General features: G+C 44.1%; 1 protein-coding gene across 1 annotated transcript in view; it reads left to right on the forward strand.

Moving 5' to 3' along the window:
* Positions 1 to 22,066, forward strand: part of LOC137544945 (uncharacterized) — a 648,464-nt gene that overhangs the window by 178,923 nt on the left and 447,475 nt on the right. The window contains exon 44 of the mRNA XM_068266042.1: positions 21,306 to 21,480. Within this exon, the coding sequence (XP_068122143.1) occupies positions 21,306 to 21,480 (175 nt within the window). The remainder of the gene's footprint in view (positions 1 to 21,305; positions 21,481 to 22,066) is intronic.

Consider the following 22,066-nt stretch of genomic DNA (forward strand, 5'->3'; position numbering starts at 1 on the left):
TTCAAACCCAGGTCTCCTGTGTCAGAGGCAAAGCCCTTAACCATTACACTATCCAGCCACTTGTTTTAAAATAAATTAGTTTTCTTTTGTAATTTTTCAGGTTGTACCTTGTGATGCTTGTTTTAGTGTATCCACAGGTAGATGAATCTAATTTTCTTCTAGTATGGTGACATATTGGGCAGTATCTGCATGCTCTAGTCTAGTGTGATCCTACTAGTTATCTACCCTACATCCCAATTTCCGAGACACATAAAAAATGTAGAAAGTTGAATTAGGTATTGCGTGGAGGGTGATGACCAAACTAATTTGAATAAGATCTTTTGGCAGCATCTGAAGATATTTTTTTAAACCTGTAAGGATAAATCAAATGTGATTTATATGAGTAAATGTATTAAAGATAGGATTGTCCTAATGGGACTGATGGAAAAGGTTATTCCAGACTCACATCTTTAAACCACCTGATAATTGCCCATTTAGAAGAAATGTATCCGCCATACCAGAGTAGTAAAGATGATGAACAGGGAGGGGGAGACCCAGTTGGAAGACACTGACAAATAGTTACAAAACAGTATGGACATTTTAAATAAACATATGGAAGATGTTAGAATTAAATCATTTAAGATGATGAAAATAATGTAGAAAGAGAAGTCATAATTTGTTATCTACATCAAATGGAATGTGGATGTCTGGGAAAAGTTTTAAAATATAAAATTGAATGAGTTGGTCAAATATGACTGAGAATTGAGACATCAGAAGTTGGATGTGGAAGTGATGTGTAATTTAATACAGGGGCCCATACATCTAGTATTTTAAAAAGCAAAAACTGTTCAGACACTAATTTTCTAAATTGTATAGGAAGAAGAATCATCAAAAAATGACAAGATAAGAAGGATCAAAAAGAAAGCATAACTAGAAGAACAGGGACAAGCAACAAAGAGAATTAGGTCAACACTGTCACTCATGAGGAGTCATGTGACCACAGTGCCCTCATTCTAGTCATGCTTAATAGTGGTGCTCAAATACCCCTTTTTAAAATTCGAGTTTGGTCGAATTCGAATAGTAAATTATTCGAGGTCAGTCGAATATTCGAGTCGAATAATTTTTACTATTCGATTCGACCTCGGACTTCGAGCTCACTATTCGAGTCGGTATTCGAGCTCACTATTCGAGCTGACTATTCGAATTGGCCTTAAATAGCTTCCAACACTTGTTTTGAGGGTGAATGATGCAAGAAACATCTTTTTTTCCAAGTAACAACAGCAAGTGATTATGTGGGGATGTTCCTTTAAAAAAAAATGTGGAAAGAGAAGTTGTGTCCTTAATTTTGTTCAGTAGTGTTACTGTATATACTTGTTCTTCTTCTTCTCTATCTTTCTTCTTCTTCTTCTAGATCTTCTTCTTCTATATCTTCTTCTTCTTCTTCTATATTGTCTTCTTCTTCTTCTTCTTCTTCTTCTTCATCTTCTTCTTCTTCTTCTTCTTCATCTTCTTCATCTTCTTCTTCTTCTTCATCTTCATCTTCTTCATCTTCTTCTTCTTCATCTTCTTCTTCTTCATCTTCTTCTTCTTCTTCTTCATCTTCTTCTTCTTCTTCTTCTTCTTCTTCTTCTTCATCTTCTTCATCATCTTCTTCTTCTTCTTCATCTTCTTCTTCTTCATCTTCTTCATCTTCTTCATCTTCTTCTTCTTTTTCATCTTCTTCTTCATCATCTTCTTCATCTTCTTCTTCATCTTCTTCTTCATCTTCATCTTCTCCTTCTCCTTCTTTTTCAATATCGTCTTCTTCTTCTTCACGTATTTCTCTTTTCAATTTTTTTTTTAAAGAAATGCAGCTATTTTTGAGCGTAACAAATAGCTGGTGGGCGCACGCATGTTGGAAGCGCCATTGTATGTGCTCCCTGGCAGTGGAAACACAAAGACAGCAGGAGGTAAATTCAGCAGCAGGAGGAGGAGGATGAGTGTGTGGCAGCAGGCAGTCAATGAGGCAGGCAGCTCGCCGTGACATAATAGCCCTGGTACCTAGCGGTGATACCAGGGCTGTAAATAAACACAACAGGAGGTCCCAGACAGCGGTCGTGCAGCCCACATTGTGTCCAATACACAACTGGGACAACACAGTTTTCAACCCGGGCACCTCAGAAAAATTAAACCTTTTTTTTTTTTTTTAATGGTTTGTTTGGTTTTGGTTTTGCAACCAATATAGCTATTGTTTGACGTAATAGCTGGTGGCAGAGTGGCAGCAGAAGGTAATTCTGTGTACCCTGGCAGTGGGAAACACAGACAGACAGCAACAGCAGCAGGAGGAATGGAGGAGTAATGTGAGCAGCTATTGTTTGACGTAATAGCTGGTGGCAGAGTGGCAGCAGAAGGTAAATCATCTGTGTAGTGTACCCTGGCAGTGGGAAACACAGACAGACAGCAGCAGCAGCAGCAGGAGGAGGTATGGAGGAGTAGTGTGAGTGTGGCAGCAGGTAGGCAGCGTGACATAATAGCCCTGGTACCTAGCGGTGATACCAGGGCTGTAAATAAACACAACAGGAGGTCCCAGACAGCGGTCGTGCAGCCCACATTGTGTCCAATACACAACTGGGACAACACAGTTTTCAACCCGGGCACCTCAGAAAAATTAAACCTTTTTGTTTTTTAATGGTTTGTTTGGTTTTGGTTTTGCAACCAATATAGCTATTGTTTGACGTAATAGCTGGTGGCAGAGTGGCAGCAGAAGAAGGTAATTCTGTGTACCCTGGCAGTGGGAAACACAGACAGACAGCAGCAGCAGGAGGAGGAATGGAGGAGTAGGCGAGCAGCTATTGTTTGACGTAATAGCTGGTGGCAGAGTGGCAGCAGAAGGTAAATCATCTGTGTACCCTGGCAGTGGGAAACACAGACAGACAGCAGCAGCAGCAGCAGGAGGAGGTATGGAGGAGCAGTGTGAGTGTGGCAGCAGGTAGGCAGCGTGACATAATAGCCCTGGTACCTAGCGGTGATACCAGGGCTGTAAATAAACACAACAGGAGGTCCCAGACAGCGGTCGTGCAGCCCACATTGTGTCCAATACACAACTGGGACAACACAGTTTTCAACCCGGGCACCTCAGAAAAATTAAACCTTTTTTTTTTTTAATGGTTTTTTGGTTTTTGGTTTTACAACCAATATAGCTATTGTTTGACGTAATAGCTGGTGGCAGAGTGGCAGCAGAAGAAGGTAATTCTGTGTACCCTGGCAGTGGGAAACACAGACAGACAGCAGCAGCAGGAGGAGGAATGGAGGAGTAGGCGAGCAGCTATTGTTTGACGTAATAGCTGGTGGCAGAGTGGCAGCAGAAGGTAAATCATCTGTGTACCCTGGCAGTGGGAAACACAGACAGACAGCAGCAGCAGCAGCAGGAGGAGGTATGGAGGAGCAGTGTGAGTGTGGCAGCAGGTAGGCAGCGTGACATAATAGCCCTGGTACCTAGCGGTGATACCAGGGCTGTAAATAAACACAACAGGAGGTCCCAGACAGCGGTCGTGCAGCCCACATTGTGTCCAATACACAACTGGGACAACACAGTTTTCAACCCGGGCACCTCAGAAAAATTAAACCTTTTTTTTTTTTAATGGTTTTTTGGTTTTTGGTTTTACAACCAATATAGCTATTGTTTGACGTAATAGCTGGTGGCAGAGTGGCAGCAGAAGAAGGTAATTCTGTGTACCCTGGCAGTGGGAAACACAGACAGACAGCAGCAGCAGGAGGAGGAATGGAGGAGTAGGCGAGCAGCTATTGTTTGACGTAATAGCTGGTGGCAGAGTGGCAGCAGAAGGTAAATCATCTGTGTACCCTGGCAGTGGGAAACACAGACAGACAGCAGCAGCAGCAGCAGGAGGAGGTATGGAGGAGCAGTGTGAGTGTGGCAGCAGGTAGGCAGCGTGACATAATAGCCCTGGTACCTAGCGGTGATACCAGGGCTGTAAATAAACACAACAGGAGGTCCCAGACAGCGGTCGTGCAGCCCACATTGTGTCCAATACACAACTGGAACAACACAGTTTTCAACCCGGGCACCTCAGAAAAATTAAACCTTTTTTTTTTTAATGGTTTGTTTGGTTTTGGTTTTGCAAACAATATAGCTATTGTTTGACGTAATAGCTGGTGGCAGAGTGGCAGCAGAAGAAGGTAATTCTGTGTACCCTGGCAGTGGGAAACACAGACAGACAGCAGAAGGGCAGTACACAGCAGCCCACTGTAGGTGTAAAATGTGTGGCTGCAGGCGACGTAATAGTCAAAGTGAACCAGGCTGGCTTAGTGAGCAGGAGCCAGGAGGTGGTAAAGGGTGGTAAGGCACATTAACGATGGTTCCGGCAGCCAGTTCATGTCCCCCTCTCGCCGACAACAGGGGCCAGGAACTCGCCTTCCACCCACGCCTGGTTCATCTTGAGAAACGTCAGTCTGTCCACAGACTTGTGAGACAGACGTGAGCGTTTCTCGGTGACCACGCCACCAGCTGCATTGAAGCAGCGCTCGGACAGCACGCTGGAAGGGGGGCAGGACAGCACTTCCAGGGCGTACTGCGCCAGCTCGCTCCAGATCTCCATGCGCTTGACCCAATACTCCATGGGATCAACAGGGGCATCGCTGTCAAGCCCGCTGTACGACCCCATGTAGTCAGCCACCATGCGGGTCAGGCGCTGGCTGTGACCGGAGGAGGATGCTGCTGCATGCATCTCCTCTCTAGTCACTGCTGCCGGAGCCTCTACAGTCCTGTAGAGCTCGTGGCTGAGAGACAGCAGGTCTGTGGGGCGCTTGCTGCTGCTGGATGCAGGCACCTGCTGCTGCCTCTGTGCTGGCTGCTGGACAGTGGGGGTGGAAGGCTGGGGGAAGGCTTCCTCCAAGCGCTCAACAAGGGCCTGCTGCAAGCTCCTTATTTGTTGCGCTGGGTCTCCTCCTGCAGGCGGCAGGAACTGGCTCAACTTCCCCTTGAGGCGTGGGTCCAACATCATGCTGATCCAGATGTCCTCCCTCTGCTTCATCTGGATCACCCTGGGGTCCCTGCGCAGGCACGTCAGCATGTGCGCTGCCATTGGGAAGAGGCGGGCCACGTCTGCTGGCACATCGACGTCAGTGCTGTCCTCATCCTCCTCCTCTGCCGCCTCATCCTCTCTCCACCCCCGCACCAACTCAGCTGCGCTGTGCTGATCCCCCTCATCAGCAGCCAGGTCAGGGACCTCCACCAAGTCCTCCTCCTCCTCCCCCTCAGAGGTGGACTGCGCAGCTGGTTGCCGCTCCTGCTGGTCCAAGGCTGCCGCTCCCTGTTCCAGCAAAGCATCGAGGGCCCTGTTCAGCAGAGAAACCAGGGGCACCCACTCGCAGACCATAGCATGGTCCCTGCTCACCATGTTTGTGGCCTGCAGGAAGGGAGCCAGCACAAAGCACACCTGCTGCATGTGCCTCCAGTCATCATCGGGGACGATGGACGGGATGTTGCTGGTCTTGTCCCTTCTCTGAGCTGCGGAAACAGTGGCCAGGGCAAGGTACTGGTTGACAGCGTGCCTCTGTTCAACCAGACGCTACAACATCGCCAGGGTGGAGTTCCAGCGAGTCGGAACGTCAAGGATCAGCCGATGGCGTGGCAGATCCAGCTCCTTTTGCACGTCTTCCAGGCTCGCACAGGCTGCAGCCGAGCGCCGGAAGTGACGCACAACATTCCTTGCCGTTTCCCGCAGTTCGCCCATCCCCTGGTAGGTGCGCAGGAACTTCTGCACCACCAGGTTCAGCACGTGGGCAAGACAGGGGATGTGGGTCAGGTTTCCCCTGTCTATTGCGGCAACCAGATTGGCCCCATTGTCGGCCACCACCTCTCCGACTCTGAGGCCTCTGGGGGTCAGCCAAATCCTCTCCTGCTCCTGGAGTTTGGCCAACACATGGGTTGCCGTCAGCTTGGTCTTCCCAAGGCTGACCAAGTGCAGCAGCGCTTGGCAGTGGCGGGCCTTCACGCTGCTGCTGAGGCGGGGGGTTTGGCCAGGTGTGCCGGAGGATGGCAGAGGATCGGAGGAACCTGCTGCAGTTCCCCTGACCCTGCGGGGTGGCACCACCCACTGTGTTGCTGCTGCTGCTGTGCCCGCTGCTGCTCTCCCATCCTCACCCCCTTCCACCAAGCTGACCCAGTGGACAGTGAAGGACAGGTAGCGGCCTGTCCCGAAGCGGCTGCTCCAGGAGTCCATGGTGACGTGGACCCTTTCACCAACCGCGTGCTCCAGCCCTCGCTCCACATTGGCCATCACAAAGCGGTGCAGTGCAGGTATGGCCTTGCGGGCAAAGAAGTGTCTGCTGGGGAGCTGCCAGTCTGGGGCTGCGCAAGCAAGCAGCGCACGAATGTCGCTCCCCTCCTGCACGAGCGTGTACGGCAGGAGTTGGGAGCACATGGCCCGTGCCAGCAAGCCGTTCAGCTGCCGCACGCGACGGCTGCTGGGAGGCAGAGCCCTAACCACCCCCTGGAAGGACTCGCTCAAAAGGCTCTGGCGTGGCCTTTTGCTGACACGGGAATCAGCAGACACAGCAGAGGAGGCCACTGAGGACTGGCTGCCAGAACAGGCCTCAGTGTCGGCGGCAGGAGTTGCAGAGGGGGGAGGAGCAGTGCGTTTCCGCACTCCTGCTGGTGCTGCTGGAGGAGCAGGAGGGCGGGTGGCTGCTGTTGCTGCTGCTGCTGCTGAAGGCTGTGCAGTGATGGGTGTGGTGCCACTGCCAGCACCAGATGCCTTCAGCCTCTGGAACTCCTCATGCTGGTGGAAATGTTTAGCCGCAAGGTGGTTGATGAGCGAGCTGGTGCTGAACTTTAAGGGGTCTGCACCTCTGCTCAACTTCCGCTGACAGTGGTTGCAAGTGGCGTACTTGCTGTACACAGTGGGCATGGTGAAAAACCGCCAGATTGGTGACAGAAACATCCCCCTACGGCATGGAAGCGCTGCTGCCTGTCTCCCTGTGGTGGTTGGGGGGGGGGGCTTGGGTGCGGCTGGTGGTGGTACTGGCTGATGCTGCTGCTGCTGCTGCTGAGCCTGAGACACCAGCAGGCTGTGGGACGCTGCCAATGCTTGCAATGATGCGCCTCCTTGCAAGGCCCACAAGCGCATCCTCCTCCTCCTCCTCAGAGCTGCTGAGGACGACATCCCCTGGAGGTGGTGGCACCCAGTCTCTGTCTGTCACCGGGTCATCATCATCATGCCCCTCCTGAAACATGTCCTGCTGGGATGATGACCCCCCAAACTCCTCTCCTGATGCATGGATGGGACGCTTGACTGTCGCCACAGTCTTGCTGTCCAATCCCTCCTCCCCCAAAGTGCCCATCAGCATCTCCTCCTCAAAATCGGCAACAACAGCAGACAATACCCTGATGGTGCCTGGGGTAAAAAGACTGCTGAGTGACAGGTCGGCGACTGATGGTGAACTGGCCTCCTCCCCAGGCCCTGCTGGGCGGCTGCTGCGAACAGGGGTGGTGGTGGTGGTGGTGAGGGTGGAGGCCTCGGATGCAGAGCTGATGGCGGGCTGCTCATCCTCCGTCATGAGTTGCACCACAGTGTCTGCATCCTTTTCCTCAATGGGACGTTTCCGACCCGGCTGGAGGAAAATGGGAGCAGGTGCTACACGCTGCTGCTGCTGTGTCTCTGCAGCGTGAGTTGCAGATGCTCCTGCTGGGCGGCGCCCAAGGCGTCCACGGCCAGTGGCTATGGGAGGAATGTTAGCCACTGACGCTGCTGCTGCTGCTGCGGAACTGTGCATGGTGGCGCGCCCGCGGCCGCGGCTTGCCACAATGCTGCTCCCTCTCCTCCTGATTCCCTTGCTGCCCTTCCCCTTGCCCAAACCGCGCTGGCTGCCACTTCCAGACATCTTCAATGTTTTGGGCGTATAGACAAAAGTTTTTTAAAAGGGCGGGTGAAAAGTGGGGTACTTTAATGGAGTGGGTTGGTTGGTGAGGTGACTGAGTGAGTGTCCCCTAGTACAGTAAGTAAGTAGTAACAGTCAGGAAGTACAACTAGCAGTTACAATAATCAGTAGTAATCACAAGTAAATTTAGTGTGTGTACACTCAGACAGTGAGTGCACGCACGCAGGAGCTAGTAGCCTATGAACACAGTGACTGAGTGTCCTAGACTCCTAGTACAGTAAGAGTAAGTAGTAACAGTAAGTAGAACTAACTAATTACAATAATCAATCAGCGATCAGAAGGAAATAGAGTGTGGGTGGTGTGTGTACACTCAGACAGTGAGTGCACGCACGCAGGAGCTAGTAGCCTATGGACAGTGACTGAGTGTCCTAGACTCCTAGTACAGTAAGAGTAAGTAGTAACAGTAAGTACAACTAACTAATTACGATAATCAATCAGCGATCAGAAGGAAATAGAGTGTGTGTTGTGTGTGTACACTCAGACAGTGAGTGCACGCACGCAGGAGCTAGTAGCCTATGAACACAGTGACTGAGTGTCCTAGACTCCTAGTACAGTAAGAGTAAGTAGTAACAGTAAGTAAAACTAACTAATTACAATAATCAATCAGCGATCAGAAGGAAATGGAGTGTGGGTGTGTGTACACTCAGACAGTGAGTGCACGCATGCAGGAGCTAGTAGCCTATGAACACAGTGACTGAGTGTCCTAGACTCCTAGTACAGTAAGAGTAAGTAGTAACAGTAAGTAGAACTAACTAATTACAATAATCAATCAGCGATCAGAAGGAAATAGAGTGTGGGTGGTGTGTGTACACTCAGACAGTGAGTGCACGCACGCAGGAGCTAGTAGCCTATGGACAGTGACTGAGTGTCCTAGACTCCTAGTACAGTAAGAGTAAGTAGTAACAGTAAGTACAACTAACTAATTACGATAATCAATCAGCGATCAGAAGGAAATAGAGTGTGGGTGTGTGTACACTCAGACAGTGAGTGCACGCACGCAGGAGCTAGTAGCCTATGAACACAGTGACTGAGTGTCCTAGACTCCTAGTACAGTAAGAGTAAGTAGTAACAGTAAGTAGAACTAACTAATTACAATAATCAATCAGCGATCAGAAGGAAATGGAGTGTGGGTGTGTGTACACTCAGACAGTGAGTGCACGCACGCAGGAGCTAGTAGCCTATGAACACAGTGACTGAGTGTCCTAGACTCCTAGTACAGTAAGAGTAAGTAGTAACAGTAAGTAGAACTAACTAATTACAATAATCAATCAGCGATCAGAAGGAAATGGAGTGTGGGTGTGTGTACACTCAGACAGTGAGTGCACGCACGCAGGAGCTAGTAGCCTATGAACACAGTGACTGAGTGTCCTAGACTCCTAGTACAGTAAGAGTAAGTAGTAACAGTAAGTAGAACTAACTAATTACAATAATCAATCAGCGATCAGAAGGAAATGGAGTGTGGGTGTGTGTACACTCAGACAGTGAGTGCACGCACGCAGGAGCTAGTAGCCTATGAACACAGTGACTGAGTGTCCTAGACTCCTAGTACAGTAAGAGTAAGTAGTAACAGTAAGTAGAACTAACTAATTACAATAATCAATCAGCGATCAGAAGGAAATAGAGTGTGGGTGGTGTGTGTACACTCAGACAGTGAGTGCACGCACGCAGGAGCTAGTAGCCTATGGACAGTGACTGAGTGTCCTAGACTCCTAGTACAGTAAGAGTAAGTAGTAACAGTAAGTACAACTAACTAATTACGATAATCAGTCAGCGATCAGAAGGAAATGGAGTGTGGGTGTGTGTACACTCAGACAGTGAGTGCACGCACGCAGGAGCTAGTAGCCTATGGACAGTGACTGAGTGTCCTAGACTCCTAGTACAGTAAGAGTAAGTAGTAACAGTAAGTACAACTAACTAATTACGATAATCAATCAGCGATCAGAAGGAAATAGAGTGTGTGTTGTGTGTGTACACTCAGACAGTGAGTGCAGTGCGCACACGCAGGAGCTAGTAGCCTATATGAACAGTGACAGTGAGTGTCCCTACGGGTACAGTAAGAGTAAGTAGTAAGTAAGTACAACTAACTAACAATAATCTATCAGTAATCAGAAGGAAATAGAGTGTGTGTACACACAGACAGTGAGTGAGTGCACACACGCAGGAGCTAGCTAGTAGCCTATAAACAGTGACAGTCAGTGAGTGTCCTACTCCTAGTACAGTATAACTACAATACTATTAGTAAAGGACAGCAGAAATACTGGTATAGATGAGAGAAATAAACAGAGGACAGCTGCCCACAGAGGCAAGGCCCCCCTGAGGCCTAAACCTGTAAGCTTGCAGCAGCTGCCTGTCTCTAATGTAACACACAAGCTACTAACTAAAATACAATGTCTAAATAACTAACAACAATATAGGTGTGTATAGGAGGTGTATGTGAGCAAAAACGCTAGGTAAATGACCACAATAGAGCTCTTGCTAAGCCAAAGCACAAAGGAGCAACTCTCTCTCTGTACAAGTCTCAGGCAAGCACGGAGAAACGGAACATGGCGGCCGCTATTTATAGGGTAGGGGCTGGCCAGGGTCCCCCTCTGTGATTGGCTGCCGTCAGAGGGCCTGGGAGCCCTCTGATTGGCTCTAAGGACATCAATCTGGGCTATGACGCTATTCGAGCTCGGTACCGAGCTCGAATAGCGCCGGGTTGCTCGAATAGCTCGAATAGTGAATGGGCTATTCGAGTGTACTCGGATAGCCCATTCGAATAGCTCCAGCTATTCGGAGCTCGAATACCGAGCTCGAATAGCTGAAAAAGAGCTCGAATACCGAGCTCGAATAGCTGAAAAAGAGCTCGAATATTCGAGCTACTCGAATATTCGAGCTCTGCTGAGCACCACTGATGCTTAACCTTATTGAAGATCTTTATACAGTACTAAGCAGAGGTTTATGCCTCTGTTGTACTTCTGAGAGGGTAGAGTTTGAATCCTATTAAGATGCTTCTCTCCTTTTTGAGATGTATATTATTAAAAAACATATTCTGTTCTTGCAAAAAAATAAAAATAAATGGTGGATGCAGAATCTTTGGGTGTTGAAGAGGCTATGCTTGACTTTATATAAAATGATCTTTTGAGTTAGATTGATATTTCAAATTAGATTATAGTCTATGCCTGCACTTTCAGCTAGGAGGAACTGTCCTGAAAATAGCGTAATGAATAAAATTGACTATTTTTTTACAATATTACTTTTTACATTTTTAGTCGGTTGTTTGCCCATTGTAAAATCTTTCCTCATCCTGATTTACATTCTTAAATGTATCACAGGTGGCAATGCACTTTGAGTCCTATGGGAGAAAAGCGCTTTACAAATGTTATTGTATTGTATTGTTTAACATCTTTACTGTTGGTAGGTGCATCACTGCACAATGTTTGTTTACTGTGTGTTCCAAAGTCAGCAGATATAACACCTCCTGGTGCCTCCTGACTCTAGGAGTTTTCTCCTAGATTATATTTTTAAACTTGTCAATAAATTGCTCTTTAAGCCACCAGAAAGCAAGAAAATAGTCAAAATAATTTTGATAGTATTATTTCACCAACTTTTTGGTACTTTTTTAGTTGAAAAGTACTGAAAAGTTATTTTAAATCAGAGATGAAAAATTATCTCCTGGGAGAAAAGTCAGGTGGAAAAGTGAATTGCATATAGCACCTGGGCCGATATGCAATTCATTTTTTCACCTGAGTTTTCTCCTAGGTGATATTTTTAAATTTGTCCATAAAATGCCTGCTAAGCCACCAGCAAGCAAGAAAATACTCAAAATATTTTTGATAGTACGTTTGTACTTACTTCTCAGTACTTTTTCAGTTGAAAAGTGCTGGAAATGTATTTTAAATAGAAAATGAAAAATTATCACCTAGGAGAAAATGCAGGAGGAAATTGGAATTGCATATGGGCCCAGGTCTCCCAGAATACTCATGGAGGAGAATTCTGCCTGGGCTAAACATCACTGGGAGGATGGGGGTGCAAACCAATTTACAGCAATATATAGCTATAGGAAGTGTTTCTGAAGCTGAATCCAGGATAATTACTGTAAAAGTGGGCATCCTTTATACTTTACTACAATCTACTATATGTCACTAGAGTTCCTCTTTAATTATCGCTGATTTCGTTCAAAAAGAGTTACAAAAAATAAATTAAAAAAGTGGGGATTTACAGAACATTATCAACAGAAAGAAAAAGGCACTAAAAGAGCTGGAAAGTATGACAAATGTAATAATAGTGAGAGTGACAAAGGCGGCAATATAATTTTGATGTCAGAAGAAATACACTCAAAAGATTCAGGGAGATTGTCACTAAATACGTGTTTCTATAGTAAAATTGCATCTAATCCCTTTCCCTTCTTAAAGAACAAGTGACACCCATGCTAACCTAGAAATAAAAAACACATATATAAGTAGATAAATACTAGTTCTACTTACATAACAGATGTATTGTGCTATCCACGTAATGATTCCTGTGAATTAATTAAGGAAAATCCTATTCTAGGCAGTGGCCATCTTGCTAAGCTAACACTGACATCATATCCTCCCTGACTCTTGTTTCCCCCCGTCCCTTCTCTTGCTCATTGTGTATTCATTAGCTGCCCTCCTCCCAGAGTCTTCAGCCACTCCCACTGAGGTGTATACTAGGAACTGCACTGTTCTTTTTTTCTTTTCTCCTCCAATCGCTGAGTCACCTCAGCCTTGCTTGCAAACACAAGTGAGCAGAGGATCATGTTTCAGATAGATACAAATAACTCCCAGCATTAAACTCTTTGGCACTGTTTGGCACTAGGGCTAGTGCTCCTAAAGTATGTGATAACTCCAAACCATAACAGCAGAAAAAGTTTTGCAAGTTTTGAATGCAGGATTAGCATCTTTATCACTTAATACACTCAGACCAGTTGCTATTGAAATGAGATTTTTTATGGTGACAATACCGCTTTAACTGAAGTATATTTAGTGTGATATTGAGTGGAGATCTCAGCCAGAAGTCGTGACACATTCCATTTAAAGCAAATTTGTTTTTTTTAGGGGGGTTTTGTGTGTGTAAAACTTAAATCCATCTTCTTGTCAGCATAGCAAATGGGGAAAAAGAAAGAAAGTAGCTTACATCAGTGTGTAAGAAAACTCAGAGGCCTTAGCTCTTTCAGGCCTGCACAGTCCAGCTCAACCAGTAATAAAGCCAGGAGTTTTTTTTAACAGCTTACAGGTTTTTTATGTTGATGGCCAATTTCCTTCTAAATAAAGATAATAGACCATAAACAGTCACAGGTTTTGGAAATAGCTTAACTATTACACTCTAAGCAGGTTTGTAAGGGGTCTTCAGCAGGGCCGGTTCAAGTATCAATGGGGCCCTAGGGCAAAATTAGCCTGGGGGCCCCCCAACAGACACCCCGACCAAAAAGCATCATTAGAGGCCCTTTGTTGCAGCCAAACTTCCCCCCTGGGCCCCTGAGCTGGCTGCTGACCCTCCCCCATTCACCTCACAACTTAACAGACTTTGCAGAGTCCCTGGGGAGCAACTATTAAGATGGGGAGGGACACCTTGGGGGCCCCTACAGGGCAGCTGCCCATTTTTTCCTATGGTAGCTCCGGCCCTGGTCTTCAGCTACCCCAATACACATTAGCTGGAGCATGAGTGCTTATACTATATTATTGCTCCAGATTTGGGGCAGTTAGATAGCATTGTTGGTCAATGTAGTTTGTCTGAGCATCACAGCATCTCCTGTCTGTGAATGGCACCCTGTAAACAAGGAGGGGGTTATGTCTCTCATCTGCTTTGAAGCCACACCCCATTGCTGAAAGGGGCAGGCCTCTTGGAGGTGGGCACTATATTTTTTCTATTTTTTTGTATTTCATTGGGTTGTGTATCTTCAGCATCATCAGCAAGTTAGCTATCTGCTGTGTCACCCTGATACAGCAGGTAGCAAGCAGTGTTTCGTCATAACACTGGTTTATTTGTTAAACCTCATGCTATTTTGGGGGGGAATGGAGTGAGCAGTAAGCTGCACTACTGCTGGTAATGTGGATGAAGAGTACTGCAGCTTATTGCAATGTTTTGCATCGACCCAATATCTTTAGATGCCTACTGAACAATACAAAATACTACATATGGTAATTAACTTGATGCTCTTAAGAGAAAATTACACTTAATGAACAAGCTAATGGTAAAAATTGAAAGGGTACAAACAGATTAACTTCTACTTTCAATAGGTTTTAAAGTAAAAAGCGACAGCATTTGGATACCATATTTAAGAGCTAAAGTAAAACTCTGCATCTTAATGAGTGCACATTAAAAAAAAAATTGTTTGACATATGGATATGCCTTCATGAAGATGAATATGATTACACATTCCACTAACGTACACATTAAGTGTAAAGCAGAATCAACACGTTTGTTTCTCACAACTGCTTTTTGCAAAAAAACTATTAAGGCTAAAATTGGTCACATCAAGTGGTCAGACCCCACACCAACTTATTTGTGTATAAAAGATTTTAGCTATCCCAATACATTTATGTGAAGTATGGACTCTTGTATAATAAACAAAGCCCACAGCAGAAATATGTATCAGAAAATTGTTGAGTCTAATGGAGTTAGCATAATCAAACGACTGAAATTGAAATTCCAACCATATGGTAAAGCATGCAGACTGCTTCCTCAAACAGTTTTGAAAGAATCAGCCTCTCTCAGGAGCTCAGTGAATTCCAGTGTGGTACAGCGGTAGGATGCCACCTGTTCAATAAGTCCATTCCTTTTATTTCCTCACTACTAAATATCCCACAAGTCAACTGTTATTGTTGTTAGAACAAAGTGGAAGAAATTGGGAACAACAAAAACTCAGTCATGAACTGATAGGCCACATAAAATCACAGGGTGGATCATTGCATTATGGGGCACATTATGCACAGAAGCTACCAACTTTCTATAGAGTCAATACCTACAGTATTCCAAACTTTATATGTCATAGATCAACTAAAAAACAGTGCATATAGAGTTTTTTAAACGAGTTCCCATGGCCAATCAACTGCATGTAAGCAAACCAAATGCGATACAAAGTGTCGGACGCAGTGGTGTACAGCATGTCACCACTGGAGACAGCAGTGGAGTCATGGTCTCTGGAGTGACAAATCATACTCTTGTTTCTGGCAGTCCGATGGGTGAGCCTATTTTTGGTGGGTACCAGGACATGGTACTTGCCTGACTGCATTGTTACAAATGTGAAGTTTAGTGGAGGGGATTATGGTGGTATAGGCCCTTAGTTCCAGTGAAATTAAAGGGATACTGTAGGGGTTCGGGGGAAAATGAGCTGAACTTACCCGGGGCTTCTAATGGTCCCCCGCAGACATCCTGTGTTGGCGCAGCCACTCCCCAATGCTCCGGCCCCACCTCCGGTTCACTTCTGGAATTTCTGACTTTAAAGTCAGAAAACCACTGCGCCTGCGTTGCCGTGTCCTCGCTCCCGCTGATGTCACCAGGAGTGTACTGCGCAGACACAGATCATACTGGGCCTGCGCTGTGCGCTCTTGATGACATCAGCGGGATCGAGGACACGGCAACGCAGGCACAGTGGTTTTCTGACTTTAAAGTCAGAAATTCCAGAAGTGAACCGGAGGCGGGGCTGGAGCATCGGTGAGCGGCTGCGCGGGCACAGGATGTTTGCGGGGGACCATTAGAAGCCCCGGGTAAGTTCAGCTCATTTTCCCCCGACCCCCCTACAGTATCCCTTTAACTCTGAATGCTTCAGTATTCCAAGACTTTTTGAATAATTTCATGCTTGGTTTGGGGATGGCCCTTTCTTGTTCAAACATGACTTCACACCAATGCACTTAGCAACATCCATAAAGGCATGTATGAACAACTTTACTGTCCTGCACAGAACTTCAACCCAATTGAACACCCTTTGGCTGAATTAGAATGGTGACTGCAAGCCATGCCTTCTTGTCCAACATTTGCACCTGACCTCACAAATGCTCTTCTGGATGAATGGTCAAACTTCCCATAAACACACTCCTAAACCTAGTGAAAAGCCTTCTCAGAGGAATTTAAGCTGTTATGGCTGCAAAAGGTTGGCCAACTCTGTATGAAAGACTTATACATTAAGAATGGGCTACACATATTCACAGCCCTGCCTCCTAGCACACAGATACCACTCAGATCCTGGCCGCTATTCCTTATCTCTGCTAATTACAGTACTCTTCATAGAGCTTGTAGGCCTGAAGAGGTAAACCTGCTCAGGCAGGATTTCCATACTCTTAGGGCAGTAGGAACTACTTATTGCTTTACTCACAGAGACATTTTCAACATATGCTTTCTATTGACATTTCCCACTAAAAAGGGCTTTAAGACTCACTTACCTGGATGTTGCCGTATACAGGGATCAAAACTTGCCCTACCCCATTAATTTACTTAGAGACAGTTTTAAAGGGAACCTGAAGTGACAGTAATAAACAATTCCAGTTGCCAGACATTTTTGCTGATTTTCTGCCTCTAATACTTTAAGTCACTGTCCAAGAATGCAGATCAGATGCTTTGACTCTAATCTGACTCCACAGGCTGCATGTTTGTTGCAGGTGTGTAATTTAAAAATAACTAAGGCCAAAATCTTAGTAGAACAGCTAGTCAACTGGCATTATTTATAAGGATGAAGATGGCAGCCTCCCTGTCCCTCTCACTTCAGGTTCCCTTGAATGTACGGAGCAAGGTACCCTTGTCAGCACCTGGCAGAAACAATTTATTTGGCATGGCCCATTCAAGTCTAATTAAAATATTATCAAGCCATATGGGTAGCCCATTTTGGGTGCTGATCACCCTCTGGCCTCTCAGTGGAGGACATTTTAACTATTAAAAGGGAAATCGGGTAAGGTTATATACCCTTCAGACACTGTTGCTCAGGCCAAAATTATATGAAAAACCACCACTAAAATGACAAGACACAGAATATTTATATTGCGCTTTTCTCCTGGCAGACTCAAAGCGCCAGAGCCACTACGGCACACTTTATAGGTGGTAGCAGTGTTAGGGAGTCTTGCCCAAGGTTTCCTAATAGGTGCTGGCTTACTTAAAACAGCAAGAGCCAAGATTTAAACCCTAGTGTTTTGTGCCCTTAACCGGTACACTATCCAGCCTCTGTCTGGAATATATATAACATTTATTTGTCTGATCCAGGCAAAGCTGTATACAGTAGGTTGGAAAACAGAACAGTTGCTGGCTAAGGTATAATTGCAAATGATCAAAACTGAGTTAACTTGTTGGTTACAATAATTAATGTATTGTAAAGGATCACAGAGTAGCGCACCCACCCACCAGCAGTCACACCCCAGATATGGCTAAATTTGCACAAAAAAACAGATTATATTTCCTAAAATGATTAGAAATGATGAAAGGTCATAAAGTCAGGGCTAGCTAACTGCCAGCAGTTCTCAGTGCAAGCTAATGTAGCTCTATGGGAGACATCAGGTGCGCACTTACCAACTGCACCTACAGATTCTTAGCAGTAAACCACCATATGGAGCTAAAAATTTGTGCCTTTTACTGGCCATTTCACTTGCAGATCTCAGCCTACAGCCAAAGCATGTTTTGTTAGCAGGCGCCAATCAGGGGGAACTCCCTCCATGATGAGACATATAGTCCTGTCTGCATCTTATTGCTGACCTACGCACAACATAGATATACATAAACCCTCATATATCAATAAAGAAATAGCAAATGAAAGGAATACTATGGCTTCAATTCATCAAAGGCTGTTCGATAACAAAACCCCAGTCCTTAACCACTTTACCCCCGCCCGTGCGAATTTCTCCGTCCCTTTTTCCATCCTTTAACCCCCAGGGACGGAGAAAACCGTACTTTCCGTGCTCCCGCCGCTGCCCGCGCTCCCGCTCGTAAACACGCCGCTCGCCACTAGTAAACACGCCACCGCCCGCTCGCCTGGAGATCAATGAACGGGAAAATCCATTCCCGTTCGTTGATCTAAGCCCCGCAATGATCCGCTGCTCTCTGATGGGCAGCGCGATCATTGTGAAAAAAAACCAAACACTCACAGCCTCCTAGTACTTCCTGCGAGCGTCCGGAAGGACGCTCGCAGGTCACAATAAACAAAAAGTTACTGTTGCCATCTTGTGGCCAAATAGTAAAACTACACCCTAAGCATTTTTTACATAGAAATAAATTAGTGTTACACAGAAAATTAACTCATTACCTCCCACACTCCCCATTTTTTTTTTTTGTAATTAAAAAAAAATTAAAAAATTTACAATTAAAAAAAATACATAAATAGTTACCTTAGGGACTGAACTTTTTAAATATTTATGTCAAGAGAGTATAACACTGTTACTTTATAAACTATGGGCTTGTAATTAGGGATGGACGCAAAACTGAAAAAATGCACCTTTATTTCCAAATAAAATATTGGCGCCAAACATTGTGATAGGGACATAATTTAAACGGTTTTATAACCGGGACAAAAGGGCAAATACATTTCATGGGTTTTAATTACAGTAGCATGCATTATTTAAAAACTATAATGGCCGAAAACTGAAAAATAATTAATTTTTTCCCACATTTTTCCTATTTTCCCACTAAAACACATTTAGAATAAAATAATTCTTGGCATAATGTCCCACCTAAAGAAAGCCTAATTGGTGGCGGAAAAAACAAGATATAGTTCATTTCATTGCGATAAGTAATGATAAAGTTATAGACGAATGAATGGAAGGAGCGCTGAAAGGTGAAAATTGCTCTGGTGCTCAGGGGGTAAAACCCCTCAGTGGTGAAGTGGTTAAAATACCGCATTCGGTATTTTACACTTCACTGTGCTAATTCATCAATATTTTCCCATGTGCAGTAGAGGTTCGTTAAGTTACCGAACTACTACGGCTTCAGTTCATCAAAGGCTGTTCGATAACAGCAGAGCAGTGCAGAGCAGCTTGGAATGCCTCTGTGTTGTTACAAGCTGCTACAGGCATTTACAATAGAAGGCATCCCGACATCCCTTTAGATGTAAACATGTGTTATATTTACTGTTTTTTATTCTGCCTTTGCTGCTCTGAATCTGTCCATCAGTCTTTCCTAACATTTTACTTAATTGCCACAACATAGATGAACTTCCTGGAGACATTACAAATGCCATGCTTGGTGATTCCACCACCAGCATCTTTGCATTTTCAAACAGGGACTCAAAGGGTTACACCACCGGAAGGCATCTGGAGCTGCCTGCTCCTGTCAAACAAGGAGACATCCACACTGAAGGCATTCCAAGCTTGTTATCCACAGGGGAGAGCTGGAGATAATCACCGCACATGTTATCGAATGCTGTAAGCTTGATGAATTGACATTTGCTGACATTTTACTGACATGTGTTGAGGTAATCACCGAACAAGTCGGTAATTTATCTCACTGCTCAGGAATGTCAGCTTCTCATGTGGTAACAGCTTTGATGAATTAACATTTTACTAAGTGCTCCGTAAAGTCAGCTGTTTTCAGCATTACTGAATGTGGTAATGCTTGATGAATTGAAGCCTATATCTCTCATATATGATGAAGCAAGGCAATACTTTTACAGAGCTTCACTCTAACATTCAGTTAACAGATAAAATTATTTTCTATATATTACTTATTGAAGTCATATAGAAGTATATATAATGAATAAATGCACCATTCTAAAAAATGTAAAAGGTATTACATCATTCTATGACGTAATCCATCCCCCAAGAGAAAAGTACAAACAACAAAATATGGCAGAATGAGAAAAAGGATATTAACATAAAGCACTAAGACTAAACTACAATAAATACTAAAAGCGTTAAGCACTGGGAAGTGGCATATGAAAAAATCTCACAGATGGTACTGCATGCCCTTTAAACTCAGCAAAATGTTCCCTGGTTCCCAATAGCCAAGTGTTGGACGGACTGAAGAGAGTATGATAGCATACATACTATTTTCATTTACATTGGATATGTAAAATACTGCACAGATTCTAGAGCAAAAGAATCAAATAATATAATATCTGGAATTTCAACAAAACAAACAGATATGGATAGAAATCTCATTGTTACAGTGGAAACTATAATTTAGAGAAAACATAACGATAATAAGGAAACAAACAAAAAAAAACCCATCAGGATGCACGTTAGAGTTGGCTGTTTTCTCAAAGAGATTCGGTGATCACGCTATTTCGTCTTGCCACCTAAATACAAATAAAGATTATTTGACACATCGAAGCTGTAAAGGAAACACGACACAATGCGGCAGGATGGAACGTATTCAAGCAAGATTATGCCTCTGTAAAATCTAATGTATCTATACATTTTTTGTAATGGAAATCATAGTAATGCGTTTAAACTTTGGTTATCATACCTAAAAAACCATGCTAATAAAAAAATAATTAAAAACACAAGCAATATGGCACTTGGTTGATATTAATGTTAACAACGCGTTTCACGTGTGTTCACCCACATTTCATCAGGTGAATCTACGCGATGTGTGTTGTTAACAACATTGTTTAACCACTTCCCCACCACAGGTTATTTCCCTTTAAAAACCACAGCATTTTCACATCACGCTACTCCCATTCATAATAACTTCACTGCTACTTATCACACCAACATTATCTATACATTGTTTTTTTCTCTGGGACAAACTAGGCTTTCTTTGGGTGGTACTTTTTGCCAAGAATTATTTTAGGTTATATGCATTTTAAAGGAAATAATAAAGAGAAAATTGAAAAAGACTGTAGATAAAACAGACACATTTTATTTGCTCAAATGCAACATTTAAAGTCCCTAGTACAATGTATGGTGATAATATTTTATTTGGAAATAAAGGTGTATTTTTTCAATGTTGTGCTTCTTTAGACTATATCAATAATTCGAAGCCCTTAATTGCAAAATAACAGTAATATAACCTCATGACATACATATTAAAAGAGACTTTAAGGTAACTATGTATGTGTTGTTTTTCTAATTATGTCATTTTTGTGTGTGTTTTATTTTGTTAACTATAGGGTAAGGGGTGGAAAGAGTTAATCACTAAAAAATAAAAAGTTTTCTTTATTTATTATAATATATCCCAAGCTGGTGGGATGGTGATGGAAAGAAACAGGAGCGTGCCTGCGATCACGAGCAGTGAGATGAATAAACAGGTATGCATATCTACACCCCTGGTGCTTAAGTGAAGTTTTTAGGGGTGTAGATATGCGTACCAGCGGTGGGGAACTGATAGTAACCATTCGCTACTGCCATTTATTTTTTCTTGCTCTGCATGCACTTGCTGCCAAAGCACCACAGCGGCTGTTGATAAACATACCTAATGCCTTAGCTACTATACAAAAACATCTATCTATTTTTGTTGTTTGTTTGTAGGAGCTTGGGTCTGCATGAATGGACTAGAACAGCTATCTCATCCGAGCCTCTCTTTGCTAACTGAGATTCTAACACAGATACATTCAGCTAAGCATCTTGGGAAAGAAACAGTTACTGTACAGTTGGAAGATGTCCCTTTAAACACAGCAGGAGTGTGCATTGCAGTCGTTAAAAGGTATGAAATCGCAATTTCGCCTGCTAATTGGGCTAATCGTTGTGATTGCATTGACTTGCTTCCCAGATGTCATAGAAATAGACAATTTGCAATTACTTCTCTCTTTAAGAGTGGCAGCTTCAACAATTCAACAATTGCTGCTATCCATTTTAATGTCCAGGTATTCTAAGTAGATGTCTCTGCAAAGAAATCATTCTGTTCGTATGGCTATGCTAGATAATTATCACACTCTTCAACATTTTCTTTCACTTTTCAGTATAATAGAATGCTGATTTATTTATGATTAATAATGAGGCCTTTTGTGCATTTTTCTTTCTTTTGGTTAAATTGTATTGCACACAGGCATTTTGCTAATTAGTTGCGAACTTGGCAAAGATGGATAAAAGGTGTTTTCGGAAGAAAAAGTGTATTCCTATTCATAGGGCTGAGATGTACTAGACAATGTAGAGCATCAGAATAATTCTGTAATGAGCCAGTTGACTTAATTAAACAAGCGCACGCATATATTATTTACACATGAAGCAGTTTTGCTGTGTATACTAAACAGAACAAATCAAAAAATGAAACACAGATAAGTATTTGAATC

Source organism: Hyperolius riggenbachi, chromosome 2 (genome assembly GCF_040937935.1).
Source record: "Hyperolius riggenbachi isolate aHypRig1 chromosome 2, aHypRig1.pri, whole genome shotgun sequence".
Classification (NCBI taxonomy): Eukaryota; Metazoa; Chordata; class Amphibia; order Anura; family Hyperoliidae; genus Hyperolius; species Hyperolius riggenbachi.